At 34.3% G+C, this 25,316-nt stretch overlaps 2 protein-coding genes across 2 annotated transcripts; both read right to left on the bottom strand.

The window, feature by feature from the left end:
* On the bottom strand, window positions 1,795-3,662 carry LOC109829425. The gene is made up of 2 exons (XM_020396550.1): window positions 3,086-3,662; window positions 1,795-2,544 (listed from the first exon to the last, which is right to left on the bottom strand). Exons 1-2 carry the CDS (start codon window positions 3,627-3,629, stop codon window positions 1,931-1,933), a joined length of 1,158 nt encoding a protein of 385 aa, XP_020252139.1. The 5' UTR covers window positions 3,630-3,662; the 3' UTR covers window positions 1,795-1,930.
* Window positions 20,209-24,284, bottom strand: LOC109830362 (ubiquitin-fold modifier 1). Its single transcript, XM_020397612.1, has 4 exons — window positions 24,127-24,284; window positions 23,921-24,018; window positions 21,340-21,372; window positions 20,209-20,740 (listed from the first exon to the last, which is right to left on the bottom strand). The coding sequence occupies exons 1-4, from the start codon at window positions 24,192-24,194 to the stop codon at window positions 20,664-20,666; spliced, it is 276 nt and encodes a 91-aa protein (XP_020253201.1). The 5' UTR covers window positions 24,195-24,284; the 3' UTR covers window positions 20,209-20,663.

A 25,316-nucleotide genomic window follows, 5' to 3' on the forward strand; every position in this document is an offset into this window, starting at 1 on the left:
GTCGAGGATGCACTTTTTTCTTGTTACTACTATTCCTATCAAACAAATAAGCTCCTACAGTTTCCCCTATTTTATGAAGCCATCATATAAGAAACTAGGGAACGAACCTAGATCCACCATATACTGCCCCAGATTTTGCATTGATTAAGGGGATGAACAAAATCTGTATAAATGATCTTGGAACATGCACATGGTCACCACGAACCTCCTTTGAACCCTTTAAACTTGGGCAATTGCTCATTTCTCTATATATACACGTATTTACCTTGTCACGATAAAAATATACACCCTTTCCATTTCCTGTTCTTCCTTGTTACTTTGCAACACTTTCTTCCTTCTTCCTCATCTTCCACTGAGTTTCTATTGAGCATCCCAAAGGCATATGTGCACAGGCTTATTGGCTCTGTCTTCTGGTTGTTCAAGTGATTTAAAGTTTCTAATGCCAGATTTTCTCGTTTTTTTTCTTTGTCTCCATAATTATTTTTGTAACAAATCTGATAGGTAAGTTGAGATCAAATGCTTCTTTCTCTTTTAGATCAATTTTTCATTTTTTTTGTTTTCAATTTCTCCCGCTTCCCTCTTTGATCTTCAATCCTTGCGTTTATAACCAAGGAGACCGGGGATGCTCCGCGAGTTCGTTTATAATGCCATTGTAGATAGTAAACTGTGTTTGCAACAATCTTACTATTTACCCAACTCCAGTGTAAAGACTTTGTTGAAGTAGGCTAATAGCAATATTAGTACTGAGTCTACTGACCATTTGTCATCAAAACCCTAATCAGAGCTTCTGAAATTTAGTGCATGTTCAATTTATAATGCCATTGTAGAGCTTGGATTCATTTTGATGGAAGTGTCTTTTGGTATTGTAAACTTCTTTCTATCATTAATATATTTGCATATTTTTTGCTCAGTCACGTGACTTCCTTGTGATGGAATATGGCATGGATACTGTTGCCAGACATTTTTTTTTTAAACTCTGTAGCATTTCTTTATTGTGGCTTAAATGTTATGAAATTTGCACAATCTTCACTAGTTATTTCTTCATAATCAAAGTACCAGAAGACCCAAGAGCTTTGTCCACGAGCTCTGCTCTATATGATTCTTCTCTAGCCGTTGCCTTGAGAAAATGCAAAAATATTGGTAAAGGCCAAAGACTGGAATGTACTAATGTAATCCAAAAGATACACAACAAACCAAGTAAATTAGATAGAGACAAATAGAGATTGCCTCTGCTCTCTCAAGCAATGAGTACACTTGTTTAACTTGAGACAAGCAACAAAAACAACATAGAAGAAGACACCAGGTCCCTTAAACAAAGAGACCTACAAGACACTAGAAAACACCAGCATAACAAACAAAATTGGATAAAGACAGAAGGAAAATGTAGATACAAAACAAGGTTAGGATGGAAAACCCCACATTTTATTTTATTTATTGTTTCTTAACTTTTAGCTGTATAGTTGCAATGTTATTTAATTCAATTTTTGTTCCAATGTTGTCATTAAAAACTTTTAATTGAAGCATCAGCAGCAGGCAACATAAACAGTACAATATTATTATAGAACCTTTAAACTAATGAGCCAATTTATACATGTGAACTAACTGACATCATTGTAAGGAATACTAGATGAAATTGTTAGAAACAAACTTATTTTGTAAACCAAAACAAGAAACTTAATTTAATTTTAGCTGTAGGGTTACAATGTTATTTAATTTAATTTGTGTTCCAATGTTGTCATTGAAAACTTTTAATTGAAGCATCGACAGGCAACATAAACAGTACAATATGATTATAGAACCTTCAAACTAATATGCCAATTTATACATGAGAACTAACTGACATCATTGTAAGGAATACTAGATGAAATTGTTAGAAACAAACTTGTTTTGTAAACCAAAACAAGAAATTTAATTTCTCTAGTTGAAAATTCTAGAACTGAAAACTTCTGTAGATGATGACAAAGCATGGAAGTATTGCTTCAGGATGAAACACAAGCAACTCATCCAAACTAGAGTAAACTCCTATATTACTAGAAACCGAGTCAAATTCCTCTAAATTGCCTTCTTCGTTCTTCTTCTTCACTCTCCCCGCAATCACTCTGCACACAAGCATTGCTCGTTCTTCTCCATCTTCTTCGATTTTAGCAGCATCGTGTGCTTGCCCACTAGTGGCCATTGTTCTGATTTTACCAAGCTCATCAAGCTTAAACCCATCTTTTATAATGCTGCAAAGTTTGCAACTTTGAACTGAGATGCAGAGGCCTGTAGATCCGCTGTGACCGAGGAAGCAGCTGAAAGAGGTGCAATAGAACCTTAGGAGCTCATTTCCATCTGCAATGCATCTTTGGTGCTTCCTTGTGAGCTTATTTGCTTTGGTTTTTATGGAGTCTCTGTAGGATTCAAATTCTGTGAATGTTTTCTGAGAGTGTCGAATTTTGAGGATTCTCTCAATTTTGCATGTTGGAGGTTTTTCCTTCAGCCAGCTTGATTTGAAGATGATTTCTACAATTTTACAGCTGGTGCCTTCAGATTCGAGTTCTGATACTGAATTAGGAAAATGAATGGAGTGAGGTCTCAGATTGAAATAATTGCTCAGATGTTAAAAATTGAGGAACATTAGCTAGGAAAAAACAAAAAGAAATAATAGATATGGGACACAAAAGATTCGATACATTGTTTTAGCTGTAAAAAAAACAGTGGAAAGGATTGTACACTGTTGACAACTAGTTTTACTATATATGGTCAAAATTTTAAATAAATAGAGAGGAAGATTTCTAATGAACAAAAAATTGATGGAGAATTGTATTACTTAAGTGTGAAGCAAATTAGGTAATACAAACTAAAAAGAAAGAACAGAAATTTAGGTAATTGACTGACTTAAGTGTGAAGTAAATTAGGTAATACAAACTAAAAATGAAAGAACAGGAAATTGAAAGCAAGGATATTGATTGGGGACTACTTTGTTTATGCCTAGAAAAATATTTTGTGAAAATATCCCCACAATCTGTTTGCTATTATTAGGAAGTAACAAACCATAAATTAACATGACATAAAGAGAGAGACAAAACAGAGATAAAAATTTTACCTGCATGTTTAACTGCTTGATGGACCTCTAAACTTACTGATTTTGTGAAAATCTCCCCACAATCAGAGCAAGGAAAGGCACCACTTACAAGAGAAGGCACCTTTGAGACCCCATTTGACTCATAACACCCTGAAAACTTCCTTAAATGCATTCCTCTAAAAGGCCCACCAAGTGAAGATGAAGAAGAAGAAGAAGTTATCGAAACCGATAAATTATTATTTGATGAAGAAGCAGAGAAAGAAGAGGAGGAGGAAGAAGTCCCTTCAACATTTTCACAATTTTCTTGCATCACCTTAGAGCTCTCTCTTGAGTTACAGAGAGAACTAGACCACCCTATTTTCCTCACTATTTTCTTCTTCTTCTTCTTCTCAACTTCGACTGCAGTTTCATGATATTTGCATGAGAAGAAGCTTCTAAAGCCTTGCTTATGGCTTTTGCGAGAATTTCTATTGGTGGGTTTTCTAGAGTCCATTGATTTTGATAATGGAGAAGAGAGTTGGATTGGAGCTTTGGAGATTTTGCTCCTCTCAATGGGAGGGGGCATCTTTGAAATTTGTTTGGGAAGAACAGTGATGGGCTCTACTGTATTATATTGTTGAGGCTGGAGAAGAATGTTTCCCTCTTTTATTCGCTTTTGCGGTTTAATTTTTGATTTCTTGCTTATTATAAAATCTTATCTTAACAGGGGTTAACCAATTAATTAGTGATAAAGAATGCGAGTGAATAATCATTTGGTCTTGAATAAAGATAGATTCTCACACTATCATCTTAATGATCTTGAAAATGAAGTAATTAGTGTCTAGAGTCATTAAGAAAAGCGTTGGGTCCCCAGTAGGCATGATTAGGCTCACTTAATGTGGAGACATTAGCCCATAATTACCATCCTGTGCGGTCAAGCATTCAAACTTTGGTTCCATGGTGGTCACGGGAGTTTTGATTCTAACGAAGAACAAAATAAACAGAAAAAAAAATTCTCTCAAATGAAGAAGATAGATTTAATAAACATAATAAATAGGTTCAACAATATAACAAAAGTGGAAATTCCCTGTTGCTTGGTTGGTGAGGGGGCAAAAAATCACGAAAACGGACTACAGAGAGAGCCAAAAAAAAACAAAAAACAAAAAACAAAAAATTTTAATGACGAAGAAAAATTTATAAGTGGCAGTACCCAAACCATATGCATGGTTGGCCAGAAAGTGTTATACGTACGCATTTCCTGAACAAATATAAATAGGAACTTTTTTTAAAAATATACCGATTTTGCTAAATATTTAGCAAAATCGATCATTTTGCTAAATATTTAGCAAAATCAACCTCTTTTTTGCCAACAAGTCAAAAAAAGTCGATTTTAAAAAACGCCCAGCTGAAAACATACGGGACTACTGCTCCCGTATGTTTTCAAGGGCACTAATCACCGATTAGTGCTCACAGAAAACATATGGGACTAGTAGTCCCGTATGATTTCTGGGAGCTCTTTGGTGTTCAACAAAACGTACAGGACTAGTAGTCCCGTACGTAAAGCAGAAACTCCTCGGCTCAGATCTACGAGACTACTAGTCCCGTAGAAAAGTCGACCAATTTAAACAGTTGTGCCCTAAATTTGGGCACAACCGCTATTCCTCCCAAACTCATCTCTCGAGTTCTCTCTCCCGATCTCACTCTCAATCTCTTGATCTTCTCTCTCCCAAACCCATCTCACTCCCTCCTAAACCCATTGAACTCTCTCCCAAACCCGATTGCCACACTCAAACCTGATCTCCATCCCTTCTAAACCCGATCTTCATCTCTCCCAAACCCGTTCTCTCTCTCACCCAAATCCAACTCACCCCTCTCCTCCCTCAAATCCGATGTCGTCTATTATCTCCGACGCCGACGCCGTCTGTACTCTCCGACGCCCACGAGATCCGAAATTTCATCAAGGTAACAATTTCATATTTTTCATAAATTTCTCTATTTTGTTTAGTTACACGAGATCCGAAATTTCATCAAGGTAACAATTTCATATTTTTCATAAATTTCTCTATTTTGTTTAGTTAATATTGTATATCTAGAGGTATATCTAGAGGATTTCATATTTTTCATAAATTTCTCTATTTTGTTTAGTTAATATTGTATATCTAGAGGTATATCTAGAGGTAATAATTAATTATGATCATCAATTTATAAAATATCTAATTTCTATACGTTAAATTTTAATTCTTCAGTTAAAATGGCGAATGGAATTCTGATTATTTGCTTATTCAATGGGAAATTGAGTGTTGGAATGAATAATTGCCTATATATGACAAAGGCTCTAGAAAAATGTTCATGTTGTCTAGAAATTATAATTTCGATGGAATGATTGAGCAAATATACAAAGTTACCAGAATTAATCATGCCGAAAATGCCATTAAGGTCTTCTGTTGTTGTCCAATAAATGAAAAAAGAACAATTGCTGTAGAGATCACCACTGATGAAGAATTGAATGACATGATACAACTTGCGGATAAACAAATCGCAATTGAGTTATTCATTAAAAATGTTCCAAAGTATGGGGTTGTCGAAGTTTCGTATGCTCACGGAGAGTTCTCTCGCATGCTTGAAAGTCAAATCTTGTTATCTCAAAGTGCCTTGCACTTAAAAAATGACTCAGGTGCAATGTCAAGTGACATGTTTCACAACGCATCGGGTCATGTTTCAGTTGATTTACCGATTGGTGGTTCTATAATAAAAGAGGACGGATATATAGATGCTGATGATGATAGTGAAGATGTTGAGTCCGAGGAGGAACGTCTTGATAGTATGCAGTTCGTAATTGGAGAGAACAATGATGACGCAAGTTAGATGAATGAATATTGTGTGAACAACGATTATGTAGAGTCTAAAGAACCGTTGTCCGAAGAGTTTAAAAATGACAAGTGGATAAATAACTCACAAGGTGAGTTAGTTGAGCCTGGTCCTAATTTTGATCTACCCGATGATATCACTTTTAAAAAAAGGAGATCTATTCGAGAATAAGGAAAGGTTAATTTTCGCTATACGTGAATGGGCAATTAGGAACCAGATCAAATTCAAGCCGGTGAAATTAAATACAACTAGCTACCATGTAAGTGCTACTTCAATGAGAAATATCAAGCCTCTTCTACAAGTTCTGCATACGATAGAAATTTAAAATGTCCATGGAAGCTTAATGCAGGTGTTAAGAAAAAATCTAACGGTCAATTTATGATCTCAAGTTATTGCGAACTTCATACATGTTGCAATTTGACTGTCTCTAATGATCATAAAACAGCAACTTCCGTTTATATCATGAAGCTAATTATGCCCGAAGTTAGGCGAGAATTTGATCTTACTCCAAGACAGATAATTACAACGGTTCGTGTTATGAAAGGCATAACTATATCCAAGTTTAAAGCATATGATGCACGAAGGAAGGCGTTGACTAAAATCTTTGGAGATTGGGAAGAATCTTACCAAAAACTTCCACATTATCTTGCAGCAATTAAGAGAAAAAATTTGGGTACCGAATATGAGATAGTGTCTAAGGAGATCGCGCCGGAAATAGAGAGGTTCATCCGGGTATTTTGGGCATTTGGGCCCGCTATCAAAGGATTCTCTTTTTGTCGTCCGCTCTTAAGCATTGATGGAACACATTTATATGGTAAATACAAAGGAGTGCTCTTGGTTGTGACCAGTGTAGATGCAAACGGTGGGCTATTTCCAATAGCTTTCACAGTTGTGGAGGTGGAGGATACATCGAGTTAGAAGTGGTTTTTTCAGTGTATTTACAAATACATTCTAACTGTTCAAATTCTAAGAGTTGTTACCTTTATTTCTGACCTAATGAAAGGAATTCCACGAGCCTGGCATGAGGGGTGGAATGCAGCACGTCATCACCGTTATTGCTTGCGGCATATAAAAGCTAATTTTAAGAGAAAACATGGAGAGGTCAATTTACAAAATTTATTGTGGCAAGCCGGATGTACTACTGACTCACTTGTATATGAGCATTATAGAGAGAAAATTAAATCCCTATCAGTTGAAGCACACAATTGGATTGAACAAAACTTGAAGCTTCAATACGAAGATCGATAGACATTATGTAAAAATGGTGGAGTACGTTATTGTATGATGACGACTAATTACTCTGAAAGTTTTAATGGTATACTTAAGGGTGCACGTGCTATCCAATTAGTGCCTTAGTTGCAAGGACGTTTTATAGATTGAACGCATACTTTAATAAGAGACGGAGTGATGGTGCAAATTGGACGAGTAAGTACACTCCAAAAAATAAGTTAATATTGCAGAAAAGGGTTGTGGCTGTAAGAACATGTAGAATTGAACCATTCAACGATAATGAATGGGAGGTCATTGCAGAAAAGGGTTGTGGCTGTAAGAACATGTAGAATTGAACCATTCAACGATAATGAATGGGAGGTCAAGGATCATGATGGCACTTACACCGTTCATCTCTATGACCAAGATGGTAGGTCTCATGTTATGAGCCTACATCTTCAAATCTTATTTTGATGATTACAAACAATTCCTAATATTATTTGTCTAGTGTTTATGTTTTCTTATTAGGTATTCTAGACAAAAAATAAGTTTAGAGGTTGGATGGATTGCGCCATAACGATCATATCAAATGGAGGTTGGCGGAAATTGTGGAGTGAAGCATATGCATACTAGTCAAGATCCAAGTTCAAGCTTCTTCCATATTTACCAAGACAAGCTACAATGAAGATCTATCAAGCTTGGGTAAATTAAGTTTAGGATTTATATAATGTGTGTTAATTCTATAAGCTCAAATATACACACACATTACATTTGTGAATTTTCATGAAAATATGTGTTTTTATGCAAAATACATTCAAATATGTTTTAGTCTATACAAGCCATGTTAACATCTTTTATTATGTCCATAAAACGATTACACAAGTTTTCAAAACTTGTTTTGAGCTAAAATGGTAAAAACAACATATTTGAAAAACATGTATTTTAGCACTTTTGAATATTTCTGATTTTTCACAAATGGTAAGAGTAATTTGAAAAATTCATTTTCCAACATGTTCATATTCATGATAATAAACTTTTCTCAAAGTTTTATATTTTTTAGAATTTATTTGCTATTTTTTAAAGCTCTTCAAAGTTAGTTTTTACTATTCAATACAGGTTGAAAATCTGTTATCAGTCGAGTGATCAGTCGACTGAAGAATATATCTATAATCTTCAAAAGTTTATGTTCTGTTTTGGTCGACTGACCAGTCGACTAATGATCTATCAGTCGAGTGATAAAGACAGTCAGTCGACTGATGAGCTATCTGACGCCTACAACGGTCAGCTCATCAGTCGACTAATGCTTTCCGTTAGTCGACTGATAAGTCATAACGACTATTTTTCTAGTCTTCTATTTTTTATCTTTTTGCTGGATTTTCTTGGATTTTGAGCTTTAGTTTTTCATCCTATATATACCCCTCACTATTTTAGTTCTGAGTCAGTTTTTAAGAGGGTTTTTAACAAGAGTTTTAAGTGTTTAAAAGTTTATTTCTCAAGTTTAAGTTTGGTGTTTGAGTTTACAAAGAGGAGGCTTGTATTTTCAATTGAGGAATTCATCCTCAATCTTCTTCATCCTCTATTGTGTTTATAGAGAAGTTTTTCTAACTCTTTTCTCTAGCAATTTATTATTAATTTTATTATTATTATTATTGCTAGTTTGCTAATTGAGTTAGGTTTCATTTACACTCATTTTATCACACATACCCTATTTGAGCTTGTAGGATTTCATACATCATATATTGGGTTGTGGGATTATGACTTGTGAGATTGAGCTTACATTGAGTTCTCATCCAATTAGAGAACATTTTATTATAATTGAGCTTTATTGTGAGTTGCATATTGTATTACACTTGTACACCGAGAGAAGTGTGTGGGGAGAGACGGGGTCGGTTCCAAGAGGAGTGAGGTCGGTAGTAAAGCCTAATGAGAGATGGTAATTCCGAACACTTGAGGAAGGTGACACGGGCTAGGCCAACACTTAGAGGGTGTGAAGTGTATTTGTAAGTGTGTTAAGTTGTAAAATTTTTGGTGAACTAGAAAACTGTATTATGATGTGTAAACGTTATTCGAGTGAGCGTAGAAAACCCGGTCGTGATAGTGGAGATCTCCTCGAGGTGAGGAGCGGAGACGTAGGTCGTGGGGACCGAACTCCGTGATCATATCTTGTGTTTGTGTTTGTCTTTTGCGCACTATCACTTGTGTTTATTTATTCTTGTTTATATATCCATGCATATATCAAATTGAATATCAAGCTTGTTAGGATATATTTGTTAATAACTTTTAATCGGCATTAATATCTAATAAGATTAGCAATAACCCTATTCACCCCCCTCTAGGGTACTTTCACAAGAGTGTAGTTGTACTTATAGCCTACCGCAATTATAAAAACTGTCATGTGAACATGTTTTAGCGGCTAGTTCCAGACAGGTTGGTGGAGCTAGATTGTCGTATGATCGGTATTGCTTAGCTTGGTATTCAAAAAATCATTATCGAAAGGCTTATAAAGAGAGTTTCCGTCCTCCCGATGATACTCGTTACTGGTCTGACATTTGTACAGAATATCTATTACCACCTTAAGTCAAAAGACAAACGGGACGACCTCGATATGTGCACATTAGAGGTACTATGGATCAAGGCCGGGAAGGAGTAGTGTCACGCATCAGATGTGGAACATGTAATCAATTAGGGCATAATAAGTCTCGTTATCCATCAAGAACAAGTAGATAGCAATTAATTGGTAAAATATTTTCTATTTCTATTAACAATTTTATTATTGTATTCTTATACATTTGGCATAAACTAATAAGGTAATATTGACATGTGCATGTATATACACGATGCTCCCCCGGTCGGTTTCTGATGAAGTCCTCTATGATCAGCCATGCCATCTTTCAGAGAGCATATCATTTACAGAGGTACTATGGTTCTATGTTTTTATTCATAAGTTTATACTTACATTATTTATTCATTGTGATATTCTAATATTTGTTTTTATTTTTGTGTAGAGAGGGCAAGAGCTGGTTATGATTGATCATAGCCATAGGCATATGCGTTGGCCGCTTGATGATCCTCGCATCATTGCCCTAGTATCCCAAGTCGGGTTTTTGATTTGCTCACAATTACGATGGATGAAGCTCGACTGGGCAATGCTTACTGTGTTAATGGATAGGTGGAAGCCCGAGACTAATACTTTTCATCTACGTATCGGGGAGGAAACTATTACTCTTTAGGATATAGCAGTAATCCTAGGACAACGTATTGATGTCCCTTGTATTATAGGGACAGATAGGCATGTTTGGCGGAGAGTATGTGATGATTTGTTAGGACTATCTCCGGAGTCCTTGCCTGTAGGGTATATTAGATTGAAGTGGTTAAAAGAGAATTTTTCAAACCCATTGCCACGCGATGCATCAGAAGTCATGATCTAACAACATGCTAGAGCATATATTTTGGACATGATCGGGACGTTTCTTTTTCCTGATTCAAGTAAACGTAAAGTGCATTTGAGGTAAGACAGGTCATAAATTGTTATTACTACTTTTAGAAAATATGACTAACGCAATTGATTTTTCAATAGGTACGTAGTTACCACTTCTCAAAGACTTTGACGTGTGTGAGACATTATCCTAGGGTAGTGCTGTTTTAGCATAGCTATATCAAGAAATGTCAAAGATTGCTTTAATGCAAAATAAATGGCTCAAGGGTTGTTTGACATTGTTACAAGTTTGGGCATGGGAGAGGCTGGTTTTGAAACCGCGATTATGCGATATCCGAGAGTTGGATGGACAGATTCTACTAGGCTGCAGGTAAATTCGTCGAATTTAATCTCATTTAATATTTGATTTAAAATTTAAAATTTTGAACAAAAATCTATCTTATATAAAACTTGTAGATGGAATGTCGCCAAAGCCTATAATGAGGTCTCGGCTAGATAGTTAGACTTTTACAGAGGGGAGCTCGACCGAATGAAAAATTTTCAGGTATGAATTTGAATTGCAATCATTTAAAGCTATCGGTATATTTCAAACATCAATTAATATATGAATTATTTTGCAGTTCGAGTGGTAGCCATACACACCTTACCTACTTCATCTACCGCCGATTTGTATAGAGGGACACGGTATATGGAGATCCAGAGTTCCTCTCGTTTGTTTCAAAATTGTGGAGATGCACATACCCGATTGCGTATTTAGACAGTTTGTATTCGCACAGCACGCTCCACAATTGGTCGAACAAGTAGAGAGAAAGGCATCTAAATATGGACATCAGATTAACTGGCAGCGCACGCATCAATCATAAATTGATCGGTGGAATGATCGGCATCAACATATTGTCAATCAAATTTATCCTCCGATGGAGGAAGTCAATTACATTAGATGGTATTAGGGGATTACCCAATGTTGGATAATCAACCAAATCGCGCCTCCAGTCGACGAAATCGAGATTCACAACCAACAATCTTGATATGTACCAAGAGGGTTAGATGAGAGGCGATGGGTAAGTAAATTGCGACAATTATAATAGATTTTTCAATCTTTATGTTAGCTTTTGGTTTCTTATATGAAGCAATATTTTTATGTAATTGTAGATAGACGCATTGGATGATGTAGAGGGGATTGCAAATGAGGGTATAACTACCGCCATAGGAAATTTTGTACACGTATGGATATTGTAGCGGATAGTGATGAGAGTTCGTAGAGCTTTTCAACAAACTCATAAAGGTCGGTATGATGATTGTGAGCAGGTGGATCTTGAAGATACTACATATGTACACCAACGTAGATGTGGTAGATCTTACACGCACGATGATAAAGCTGGTCCATCACAACAAGCTGGTCCGTTACAACCCCACACACAACCAGAGAGCGAGCATATACAAGCTCAAGATGAAGGAGGCCGCAGACGATCTCAACGGGTGCGAAGATCAAGACAACGGGGGAGGGTGGATTTTTCCTTTGTTAGTTTTTCCATGTAGATTATATATTGTCGTATGGATTTATTGATGCGTTTTGATTTGTTTAGCTTAGACTACATATTATCGTATGGTTAGACTTGATACATTTGGAATTATTTTATGATGATGTGTATTTTTGTAGAATTTTGGATGTGATGTTGTGTATTTCGTCGAATTATGTGTTATGATGATGTATTATATTGTGATGATGTGTATTTTTTAGATTTGTGTTGTGATGTTCTAATTTTATAACTTTTATCAATGTATACAATGTAGATGATATATTTTGGCAAAAAATTTGGTCGTATGTAAAGCTAGAGTTATGTGCATGTTTTGCCTCAGCCCAGCAAATATATGGGACTAGTAGTCCCGTATGTTTGCTGGGCTGAGGCAAAAAGCCTCTGCATAACGTACGGGACTAGTAGTCACGTACATTATGCAGAGGTATTTTGTCTCCTCCCAAAAAATATACGGGACTAATACATTTGCTTTATGTATGGGACTACTAGTCTCGTACGTTTTGTTGAACACCAAAGAGCTCCCAGAAATCATATGGGACTACTAGTCTCGTATGTTTTCTGTGAGCACTAATCAGTGATTAGTACCCTTGAAAACATACAAGAATCACGTATGTTTTCAGCTGGACGTTTTTTAAAATCGACCTCTTTTTAGCATGTTGGCCAAAAAGAGGTCGATTTTGCTAAATATTTAGCAAAATTGTTGATTTTGGCAAAATCGGTCTATTTTAAAAAAATCCATATAAATATCTTAAAGAAAAGATTTTTATATGATTATCAACATACATATCACCTAAAGATTTTTGTGATTGTATACATTACAGATATTTTTATGCAAGCAACTTTCCAAGAAATGGAAATTTTAACAAATACCAAAATATGAGCATTATGTGTTTTTCCGCTTATCTACTACTTATAAACTAAAAGATGTTGGCCTTCTTGTTTTGATGATGTTTAACAAACAATTTACCACTAATGTTGTTTGTCTAGTATTTTTGTATTCCTATTTATTGTAGACAAACAACGTAGTTAGAGGATGGATGGAATAGAGCTTTAACGATCATATCCAAAGGAGGTTGGCGGAATGTCGGTGAAGCCTTGCTATTCAAAGTTAAAGATCAAGTTCAAGCTTCATCCGCAAGTGTACCAAGTCAAGCTTAATTGAATATCAAGATTGCTTGGGTAATGTAGTTTTAGATTTTATATTATGTGTGTTATATACTCTAAGCTCAATATCATATACACACATACACGCTTTGGTTTTGGTTTTGTATATATACAATTATATATATACATATATGTTTTTGGTTTAATAGGTTTTGAGTTTATATATGAAACAAATAAATAAAATTGGAAAATACTATTTTGTTTCACGTTTATGTGCCTATATATGATTTCGTCTTTAACAAGTTATATTTAATATCATATTTAGTGTTTTGAATATATTTGCATAGAATATGCAATTTTATGAAAATATTGTATTTCTAGGTTATAGATTTCATAACAACATGTTATATCTTTTATCAAGTCTATACAATCATTTCATAAGGTTTCAAAATGTTGTTTAAGTCAAAATATCAAAATATCAATTTTCAGGTTTTCATGTTTTTGGACTATTTTGTAAAATGATGATATTTTTCATTTGGGAAGTCCTTTTTCGAAACCAGTCGTTGTAGCATGTTTATTATCATGTCTACAATCATTCCCCAAAGTTTTACATTTTTTGGAATTTATTTGATATTTTTTAACAGTGTTTTAAATCAGCATATCGCTTTTTCTGCTGTATCAGTTTTCGGTCGACCGCACCGGTCGACCGACCATTTGAGCTTTCGTCAGCATGCAGCAGAGAGGTGGTCGGTCGACCGTCGCGGTCGACCGAGAGCTTCCTTCGGTCGACCGCACCGGTCGACCGGATAAGTCAGCTTTTGTTTTTCTCATTTTGACCTGGATAGCGGTCGACCGGATTTTTCCGTCGGTCGACCGAACTTCTCCATCGGTCGACCGACAAAATTTTCGGTCGACCGACAATAGATCCGTTGCACTCCAACGGCTATTTTCTGAGCTGATTTTTCTGGGGCTTTTTGGACTTTTGTTTGGGGTTTTGGCTGAGTTTTGGAGTGGGTATAAATACCTCATTGCTGTCATCTTTCAACCTACAAGAGAATGGTTTAAAATGGTTTTAACAAGGGTTTAAACTTGTTTAGCGTTTGTTTAAGTTTGTTTTAAGAAGCTTTTAAGCATTTGAGTGTTTCGGTTTTGTGATTCAATTCAACAAGAGCTTGAGGAGATCATCTATTGGTGTTTGGGCATCCAACTCTTCTCCCTCCACTCTTGATATATTGAGAAGTTTTCTAAACTCTATTTCTAGCTTTTATATATATTTGATTATCATTGTTATTAAGCTAGAACTACATTGAGTTTAGTTTTGATTTATATCTCTTTGTTCACACACAACCTTTTGAGCTTATTGTATTTACATTCATAGTATAATTTGGGGTTGTGGGTTTGTGACTAAGAGTTGTGCTTAATTGAGTTCTCACCTTGTTTAGAGAACAATCAATTGATTTATATTGTGCTTAATTGTGAGGATTCACTTGTAATACACTTGTACACCGAGAGAAGTGTGTGGTGAGAGACGGGGTCGAATCCAAGAGGAGTGGCGTCGGTTGACGTGCCTAGGGAGAGGTTGTAACCGAGCACTTGAGGGAGACACGGCTAGGTCCAACACTTAGTGGGTGTAGAGTGTGATTGCAAGAGTGTGAGTTGTAGAGTTTTCGGTTAGCTAGAAAACCGAGTGTGTAGAAGAAGTTCCGGCTTCCAAATCGGATTGTGTTAGTGGATTTCTCCCCGGGAGTGGGGAGCGGAGACGTAGGACGGAAGGTCCGAACTCCGTGATCATATTGCTTGTTTGAGTGTGCTTTGGCGTTCTTTCATATTTATGTTCATATCTTATATCGCCATTGTGCATTGCTCATTTCTATATCATCAACTATCTTGTCTAGATTGTTTATCCTTGTGTAGTTTATATATCATTGCATATATATATTCATCATATAGGATATATCTCTTTGTTGTTCATATTGCTTATCCTAGCTTACATATCTTGTTATATTTCACTCTTGCTAGGATAACTTGTTAATAAGTTTTAATTGGCATTTAATCGGATTAGATTAGCATAAGACCCTAATCACTACCTCCCTCTCCTACTACCCACGTTCTTCCCCCTAATCGATTTTGAATTTCAAAAAGTCCCCCTCTCGGGATCGCCCCTGTAAACCCAAAAGAGATACACCTCTCTATCCTAACTCAGACAAGGATTTTTCTTTTGTTTTATTCTTTCTCCGAGATCCCCCTCTCTCCTATCCGCCCCCATCTCCGAGAAGTTTTCTTCTTTCTCCATCTGTCTCATTCGTTCTTTCTCTCGATCGTTGCCAAAAAATAATAAATAATAAATAATAATAATAATAATAAGAGTCAAAAATTCGAGCTAGCTAGGGCATTTTCCCCCAATTCAATCAACGATGCATTATTTTTCTCGATTCTTCGTCGTCGTCCTCCTCGTCGCCGCATCGGCCTCCGCCTCAAAGTCCAATCATAAGGTAACCCTCTGATTCGCCTATAAGTTTCGATCTCTAGCCTTAGATATCTGAATCTATAGTTTCATCCCTCGAAATCTTGTAGAGAGTTTAAGATCAATTTATTCTAATTGTATCTTCTTACAAATAGTTCTAAATGAAATCAGAAACAAAATTTTTCAGCCACTGTCAGAAATCATTCAGGAGAAGTATTTTATGTGAATCCGAGTAAGAGTTATGAGTTTGGGATGCATTGTGATTTTAACTTGAAAATTGATTCTAATGTTGAATTTGATGGAATCTTTTTCTTTATGTTTTAGATGGAATCCTGATGGAGGGAAGCACAAATATAAATTCTTCCAATGGTATAGAATAAAAGCCCAAAAACTCTCTTTTATTTACAAATTTTTCTTGAAAATATTATTTTTTAAATTGATAGGATATTTGCCTTTCTGTTTTTTAGATTTTTTTTTAACTATTTGAGAAATTTGAGGATCACTTCATCAACCGAACTACCACTTTTTACCCTTGAACTCTAATAAACACATTCTTTCTAAAATATCTCTTTGATCATTATAGAATGTACTAATATCACTGGCTTCTCATTGCAATTCTGTGTGCTTGATAATTTAATTTGTGTTTTCCTCAGCAACATATTATCGTCCAATTTCTACAACTCAATATTTGATTTCATTATATGACTCATGTTTGATGCTTTTGAGAGTGACACTCATGTGTTTACTTTAGATTCTTCAACAGGTTATTTTCTTGATTATAATGGAGTTGCATATAGTTTTCTTTTATGAGTCTCCTCTCCAATTTATAGACTTGAAAATTGATTCTCGATGAAAAATATTATTGTTGAATTTGATGGAATCTTTTTCTTTATGTTTCAGATGGAATCCTGATGGAGGGAAGCACAAATAGAAGTTCTTCCAATGGTATAGACTAAAAACCCCAAAACTCTCTTTTATTTGCAAAATTTTCTTTAAAATATTATTATTTAAATTGATAGGGTATTTGCCTTTTTGTTTTTTAGATTTGTTTTAAAAATTATTTGAGAAATTTGAGGATCACTTCATCAACCCAAAGCAGAATAATTTATTTTGATAACATGTTCAATATTTTAAAAAAATCTTTTAGGAAACGTGCTTTCCACGGGTTTAAATACTAGTAACCCTTAAAAACTAGAAGTGTACATAAAATGAGATATTGTATACATATCTGATTTACATGTCCATCCATACTTCGTCACTAAATGCACATATTGATAATTTATTTACAGAACATCCAATAGGGTCTAGCTAAGTTGAAAAGATGTCTATGAGTAGTATCCAAGATCTTGGTTTTGACTCTTCTGGAGAACAACCTTAGAAATTTATTTTCCTAGAGTACCCACGGCTAAAACGTAATTTCCTAAATACCCAAGGCTCTGCATTGGGGATGTCCATTAGTCATGCCATGTGGTTTGATACTTGTAGTTTGAAAGATTATGGGATATATATATATATCATATCATATTCCATTTAAAAGAGGGAGTTGTGAAAAAACTTTCCAAAGACTATATTACCCCTATTCTTTTTTGGTATTATATTCTAATACTAACTAAACTAAATTAATTATCATTGTTAATTAATTATATAATATGTCACTTTAAGTTTGTATGATTTGGTCCCTAAAACTTCTAACGTTATTGTAAAATTGTACATCATATTAATTATTAGTAAAGTCTAATAATATATTAATAGATAATTGCATGTCAATAAAGTATTTATAGAAAGAGTAGAAAACATAGAATTAATCCTAAAATTATACCACGAAACTCATATAGGAAAATTACAAATAGCATTTTTATGTTTAGGTAACAGGACAGAAGTTACAAATATTAAATTTTAGAAAATATTAGGATAATTAAGTGTAGCAAGATACGTCATCTAAAATTTAAAAAAAAAGTGAAGCAAGATACAAGTGGAGATATATAAGTATAATTTTGGTAAAATATAAGGTATTTAATTTCAGTTAAGCCTATAAAAGATTTGAAACATTTGTTATCCACAAACAATAGTATCTATAAGGTATTTAATTTCAGTTAAGCCTATAAAAGATTTGAAACATTTGTTATCCACAAACAATAGTATATGATCTTATTGATAAATAATATTCGCCTATAAAAGATTTGAAACATTTGTTATCCACAAACAATAGTATATGATCTTATTGATAAATAATATTCATCATACAATATGAGGTCAGATGCTTAGATTATATTTATATAGTAGAGAAGATGTGGAAAAATTAAAACATCGTATTTTGAATGAGTCTTAAGATTTTGAATTATTTCCTGAAAGTATATACTTCGCTTAGAAAACTTTAGAAGTGGCTTTTGATGGACAACTACAAAATGTTGAACATCAAATAAATATTTAATAAATAAAATCCATGGTATTAGATTGTAAAAATTAGGAATATGTATGTAATACTGGATGTCATACAAGATAATATTCATACGTAACCTATCATTGTAATATATAATCTAACATATTAATAAATTTTAAATATAAGAATTTGCATCAAGATATATGCTTAAGATTTGGGAGAGCCGAGAGTGGAGAGATTTGGGAGAAGAACTGTGGCCTTTGTGGGTTTTGTGGGTTCCGATTTTATTTCCTAAACACAATCTGGACTAAGCCAACAATCAAATTAAAAATGACATGATTTTCTTGAGATCTTCAAAGGGATATATCGGCCATAATTTTAATACAGTTGATATATCAAAAACAATAACCAAACAAAAAAATAACATAAAATATTACTGAGATAAAGTCTTTAACACCGATATATTGGCCGATAGCGATATATTGGCCGATATAGCAATAGAATGCATATAAAAGTAAATATGTAATGGTTTTTAGATATTAGTTCATTGATTTTAAAATATCCAATGATTATATGTTATTCTCTCAAAATTTTGAAATTACTCATAATTTTAGGGACTAATATTAAATTATTAAATTTTTGTGAGACAAATTATAAATAAGTCATGTTTAAAAGAAGAGCTAATTTTTTAAAACCCCTCCCAATTATAGGGATTTTCTTAAAAAAAAACTCACTCAATTGATTCAGTTTGATAAAAACTCTATTATTATTGGGGGTGTTATAGATAACCCCTCTCAATTTTGGTGTAACTTTAGAAAACACCTCTCAACTATAGTGTGTCTCATAAAACTCCCCTAATCTTTTACAATTCAATCAACAAACCTCCTTAACATAGTTACTTAATTTTTGATTTGAATAAAATACCCACTTGAAGAAAGCGATTTTAATTTAAAAAAAATCCTTAACCATTAATAAAAGGATCACAACAAATTTAAAATCTGTTTTTCCTCTATATCACCTCTTTTACTTCATATGGAAAAAACCAAGGTAATTCGTTTATGATGGATTGGTATTTTTGTCTCTCCAAGTAAAATACATGTCACATAGTAGATAAAACTCAATGATACTTATATATATATATATATATATACTCAGTACAAATGCAGGACGGAGGCAAAACAGCAGCAGATAGCTGCAAGTGTACGAGGATCCAAATGATTTGAATTTAATGCCTTTCGTAGTCTTACAGGGTCCCCCTCAGGGGTTGATTTGTTATATATAATGAGAAAAATATACGAGGAGACTACACTTGTCCCCTGTCATTTTTATTTAGCGTAAACGATATATAAAATCTATGTAAACAGGCAGAAACAAGATATGTAATAAGTAATGAGAGCATTGTTACTAAGTTAGAGATTACCCCGATTGAAGAAAAAAATGAGACAATTGTTAGAGATGATTTGATCACGTTCAACTGGACATACGTCCAAAGGAACCGAGTTAGAATGATTAATTTAGTACAAGAGAATGCTCTTATCAAAGCTGTGTGGAAAAATATGATTTGGCAGATGATTCTTTTTGCGATAATGGTTTTTTGTAGTAGTAGTGGAAAGAAATAATGAAACCAAATCAATGCAAACAGTAACCGAACCAATTGCAATAGAAAAGCATATATATTATGTTCCCATAAAATCTGGTTGAAAAAAACACCAATGGTGAAAGTACTCAAAACATTCATTCTCTCATTTAAGTCCCTTCCTTCCTTCTTCATCTCATGAACCATGTGATACCCAGCCAGTGACACAATAATATACAAAAGAATGGCTAACATGTGAAAGAACTGCAAGGATCACCAACTCTCACTGACTAGTTAGTGACTTCCACTAGAATCTTAAAGGAGACAGAGCAGAGATTCTCTGTTTTTCTCCAAAGAAAGATGAAGAAGGCTAGCTTCCAAGAACAAAGATCAGAGACATGTGAGCAGTGAATGTTGTGGATTATATATGTGGGAGAAAAAAAATCCTTAGAAGTAGTACAAGGTTGACATCAGAGACTCGTCAAAACAAAGGAGAGCATCTAGAGCCTATTTAACAAGCTAGATAGATCGTAGCCCATGAGAGAGCGGGTATTAACAAAAATAAGACACATAATGTTTATTAAAGAAAATGTACCTTTAATCATAGATTAGCTTTGTACTTGTAAACTCATACATTTATTACCACAAGGATCTTTCTCCCCAGCAGATAAACATGCATAGATGCCCAAAAGAAACCGACCGAACGCCTGACCCATTTCTGATAATAGAAGCAGCAAGATGTCACAGTTTGACATTGCAAACAGGCACCAGTATCTGAACAAAACTATGAACTGTCCAATGCTGCGCTATAAGCCCACAGATGAACTCCGTAAATAGCTACAAACATTTGAAGCTGGCAAGATCTGATGTTGTTTTAGTAACGTAAAAGTTTTTGGATGATACTGTTTTATTCATTATTGTACGGGAACATCTTTTGCCAGGCATACGAGCTTATACATACATTATCACGGGCCATAAAATCAATACACATGGTAATAGGTATTACTGTTCTCCATTAAAGTACGCGCTATCAAACACCAGCCAATCAGAAGAAAAGGGGTGCTCCAACTCTGTCTCGAGGTATCAGACGCAACTCTGAACCGTGTTTGAGAAAGACATTACCTGTGTAAATATATAAAATCACTATCATTTACAACTCTATTCATACTTCTGTGTATAGCACAAAAACTTTATTGTTGAAGTGAACTCAGCAAAAACCATTAACTATATCCAAAGGAATAGCCTGGAGATGGGGTGAAGAGATGAAATACCGAGCAGATAACTAGTCAAACATAGAAATTGTGGTGAACCATTGAACGGAGGAAAACAATCTGAAGCTAATCTAATAAGTGCATTACGACAATGTATCATGTATGCATAAAATATGTGGGTGTATAAGTGGGTTGGTGGGTGCGAGGGAGTTTCAAAACGGGGGATAAGTTTTTGTTGTAAATGTCACTTCTAGATATCTAGCCTTCAACATGGGACCAAAACATATCAAAACCTACATGATGGAAAAAGATAGCTCAGAAGTTGATGGTCTAAAATGAGAGATTATGGTCCACCTACTAACACAAAGTCAAATACTCTTTCAACAAACAGTATATCGCTACTCAATATCCTGATTGAGAAACAACCAACAATACCATGTGATAGAATAGAAGAAAGGCTAAGCATCAAACTTAAATCCACCACAAAGGAATTAACAAATCAAGAAGTACCTGCACTTTGCTGAGGGTTAATACCGACACCATCTGGAGAAGAGAGAAGAGCTCACACGTTAATAAATAGCAACTTGGAAAAAAAAGATGAGATATAAATCTCATGAATTTGCAAGTAAATACACACAAACTCATGTCATGATACCTAGGAGACAAAATTACAATGGCCAAGCATTTTAAACTTCCACATTCAGGAAATAAAAATAAAAATCAATGCACTTTATGATCATAACTTCGTTGAGTTTGTATCAGCTTATTAGATCAGGTTTAGCCTCTTAACATTTGAGTTTGGGTCGGATTTGTGTGATATCCAAAATCCAAATTCAAATACATTATGGAAAATTTATAGTGATTCTGATTGGATCAATCATTGACTTTTTGTTACATCCAGAATATTAAATAGATTTATGAGGCACGTACTGAACTAGGATGACTGCGGACCGTCAATCTAACGCAATTAGGATTTATTTGGATCCTAGTTTTTTGCTATAATTTGATTTTATTCTATGTAATTTTTTTACTTTGATAAAGATTTCTTTTGGATACGATTTTGATATCTTCTTCCACTTTAATTAGGAGTTTATTTGTTACCATATACAGCCCCAAAAAACCACAGATTAACCATGTAATCATCCTCCAATAAAGTCTACAGCCTCTGCTACTCAAAACAACTCCACTCCAAATTAGAGTCCCCTTCTGATCCCCTTCATATACTATTTAAGTAACATTTCAAATTTACCATATGAGAACTGAGAACTATCAAATTCTAGTTATGCTATTATTCATAATCTTCTTTTAGTCTTAGCTTTTTGATCTGGATGGTTTCTACCTAAAAACAACTAGATCTAAGACCATCAGTCACAAGACTATCAAAATATTGATGTTCTAATCTGAAGTGCAATTTAGCTCAAGTGAATATATTTCATGTTACGTTATTATGTGTTTGGTAAAACACGCTATACGAAGTGCACATTGACATTTAAATATTAGCAAAATATTGGCAAATGGTTTAATGTATGGAAGTGATCATACCCAGATCTTTTTGGTTTAATTTAAAAGTCAAAACCACAAATATTTAGTCGTTTGAATCAGGGTCCCGTGTATCAATGAGAGCCTTAGTCAGCTCTCTCCAAAGACAAAGTGACACAAGAGGTCAAGAAATTACCCATGTCCTGTAAGGAAGGGTTTTTTTGCTGTGCTTTAATCTTTTCAAATTACAATATTTGATTTGATACACGTAAGCTTTGGAAGCCAGGCAGCGACGGAGCCACATATTGTCCAGTGGTGTCATAGGACACCACTGGATTGCCAACTTTTACTTGTATCTATAACTTAGGATATCATTAGAATTTGAAGTAAGACACCACTAAATTAGATGAGGGCAGCACTAGAACAAAATCCTGAAGGCAGGTATATATTATAGCAGTGGTATCAAGCCCAATGGGGTTGGATTCGATTCTAGTTTGTGATCCTAACCAGCACTCTGACTTACCATCGTATGAGTATTCATGAATTATATCATAGTATAATAGAATCTAGCAAAAAAAATAACTGCAGATGAAGGAAAACCATAAGCAACTATATGCATGTGATATATGCAAATTATTGGTGTCTGGTGCTCATTCTCCTTGCTCTCTTAGTAGTTACATTTCATACGGGCTTCCACCTACTGAATTAGTTCACATGTCTATACAATATCAATGCTGAAATTAGGACGGTTTTGGGGAATGACAAAACCTATAATTCACCAAGCAAGTTACATGACAGTTTCAGAAATTTCAAAGAAGTTATATAATTTTCCAAATGTCCTCTAAATGTATCAACAGAATAACAAGCAAAAGCTTAATAGCTTTGCTTCTGCACCTACATAAATACCCTGACTAAAGTTGCATATTGGTTATTGGAAGAACCACTCACCTTTGTAAATACTGAAACAAACAGTACCATCTCACGCATATTTTACTGGAACTCAAGCCTAGTAGTTTTGAATTAAATCATATCAATCCTCCACTGCCTTTGGTTAAAACAATAATTATAAGATCTACGATCTTAAGTTAACAGTGCAGTGATATCCAGAAGACTCCACATTTTCCCTCACCAAGTACCCATTTTTACAACTTCATGTTAGACTAGGCTAGTGTAACGGAAGAAATGAACTACAACTCTATTTCTACAACATAATTATGATCAAAAGGACGGGAAAATTCACCAAACTACTAGGAACTATTGGGAGTCTTGCACAAAACTACCTTAACCTGCTTTTATCAGAGAAAAATACAACTTTCAAATTAACTGAAAAATAGCACATACTAATTGCATGCTCCTTTTGTGATAATACCTAATAGTTCATGGTAGTTATCTGATGATAATGTAAAGTTCATGATATTTAGTTCCCGCGTAGATTTCTGAAGTTAGGTGGTATTTTTCTGCCAATTCGAAAGGTAATGTTTTCCCTAATTAAAAAAATTTGTATTTTCATGAAGTTTGTGAAATTTACCCCTAACAATTCATATAAATGCTTGCAAACCAAAATTTATAACTTTTTGGAAAATAAAATTTTAAAAGAAAGAGAAATCAGTACCATTGGTGATGATGGCGCTGGTCTGAGGGGGGACTTTAAACTCCTCGGCGGCGAATTTGAGCACCGCAGTGAACGGCGCCGCCTCTGGAACGCTGAAACTGGATCAAGATCGACGAATTAGAAAACCCAAAAATTAAAAAAAAAATCGAAATTTCAGGAAATGAAACCCTAGGGATTTGAGAGAGAGAAAGGGGAAAAAAGATTACACTTTGAATGGGAGCTTAGGATCCGATGTTAGGGTTACTTTAAAAGACACCTTTCCACCCGACGCCATTTTTTTATTCTCTCTTCTCTGAAGAGAAACCCTAGAGAGAGAGAGAGAAAGAGAGAGAGAGAGAGAGAGAAGAAATAAGAGGAGATGATGGGAGTGTGCACATTTTACGCTCAGAGATCTGGGTTTAGGCCTAAGGCCCAAAATAAATATGGGCTTCAAGCCCAAATTAATCTGATCTAATCACATAACATACGGTTAATTGGAGTTGTACTTATCGATTAATTGGAAACTCTTTTTTATTTTATTTTAATTTTTGGATCAAAAAATTGGACGCTCATATTTATGTACCTAATGATCAAATTTTTATTCACTTATGATGCTTTTCATTTTTTTACATAATGAATGTAGCTCATATGACATATAAAAATACTTGCTCATTTAGTATAACAGTTTTTTCCCCATGTATAATATCTAAATCATTCATGGAAATGAAATTCTATGCATATTAGACAATTTGTATTTGGGTAACTTATATTACCTTTTGCCGTTTTATTCTTAAAAACATTAACTTGTGACGTATTGAGTAGGTTATATGTCTTTAAGATAAATGAAATTCAAATTACATAATTTCTCCTTAAAAAAGTAAAAATCTAGTTCTCATTCATTTCATGAATATACTTAGTCACGGCCCATCTATACTACATCTTTTATTTGCCTTGTCAAAACTTTTGATTTTTATTTTTACCCTTTTAGTCAAATAATAATCCTTACAAATATGCATATTTATAAAAAAAAATTACCCAGGTTCTATTAAAAATAGTCAGATTTAGTTAAAAATACATAAAGTCAAATAAAAGATGGTCAAAATTGTGGAGGGGTGGGCAATTTTAAATAAAATAAGAGAGCCATGATTGGAATAAAATATAATAAATTAAAAAATAGAGATTAAAATGAAAACGAGGTGTTTTTAACTTTAAAAAATAAACATCTAGATGGAAAAGGCTATCCATCTCAAAAGCTTCCAACTCCAGATCGAAGACTCTCCAAATCACTTGCAAAAGTTTCTATATATCAAAGGACAGGAAACAAAATCAGGAGTATTTGATTTAGTCATATTGGCCATTGTTGTTTTGAGTTTGCTTGAGTCATTAAAAAAAAAATAGACAACTTTACATAATGGCA

This window comes from Asparagus officinalis, chromosome 2, assembly GCF_001876935.1.
Source record: "Asparagus officinalis chromosome 2, Aspof.V1, whole genome shotgun sequence".
Taxonomy (NCBI): domain Eukaryota; kingdom Viridiplantae; phylum Streptophyta; class Magnoliopsida; order Asparagales; family Asparagaceae; genus Asparagus; species Asparagus officinalis.

Bases quoted from the DNA above. Each gene is read 5' to 3' on its own strand.
- LOC109829425 (XM_020396550.1), bottom strand. From the start codon at position 3,629: ATGCCCCCTCCCATTGAGAGGAGCAAAATCTCCAAAGCTCCAATCCAA. The intron at 2,545-3,085 runs GTAAAATTTTTA...TTCCTAATTCAG, and splicing joins TCAAGCAGTTAAACATGCAG to TATCAGAACTCGAATCTGAA.
- LOC109830362 (XM_020397612.1), bottom strand. From the start codon at position 24,194: ATGGCGTCGGGTGGAAAGGTGTCTTTTAAAGTAACCCTAACATCGGAT. The intron at 24,019-24,126 runs GTAATCTTTTTT...ATCTTGATCCAG, and splicing joins CCTAAGCTCCCATTCAAAGT to TTTCAGCGTTCCAGAGGCGG. The intron at 20,741-21,339 runs GTACTTCTTGAT...ATATTTACACAG, and splicing joins TAACCCTCAGCAAAGTGCAG to GTAATGTCTTTCTCAAACAC.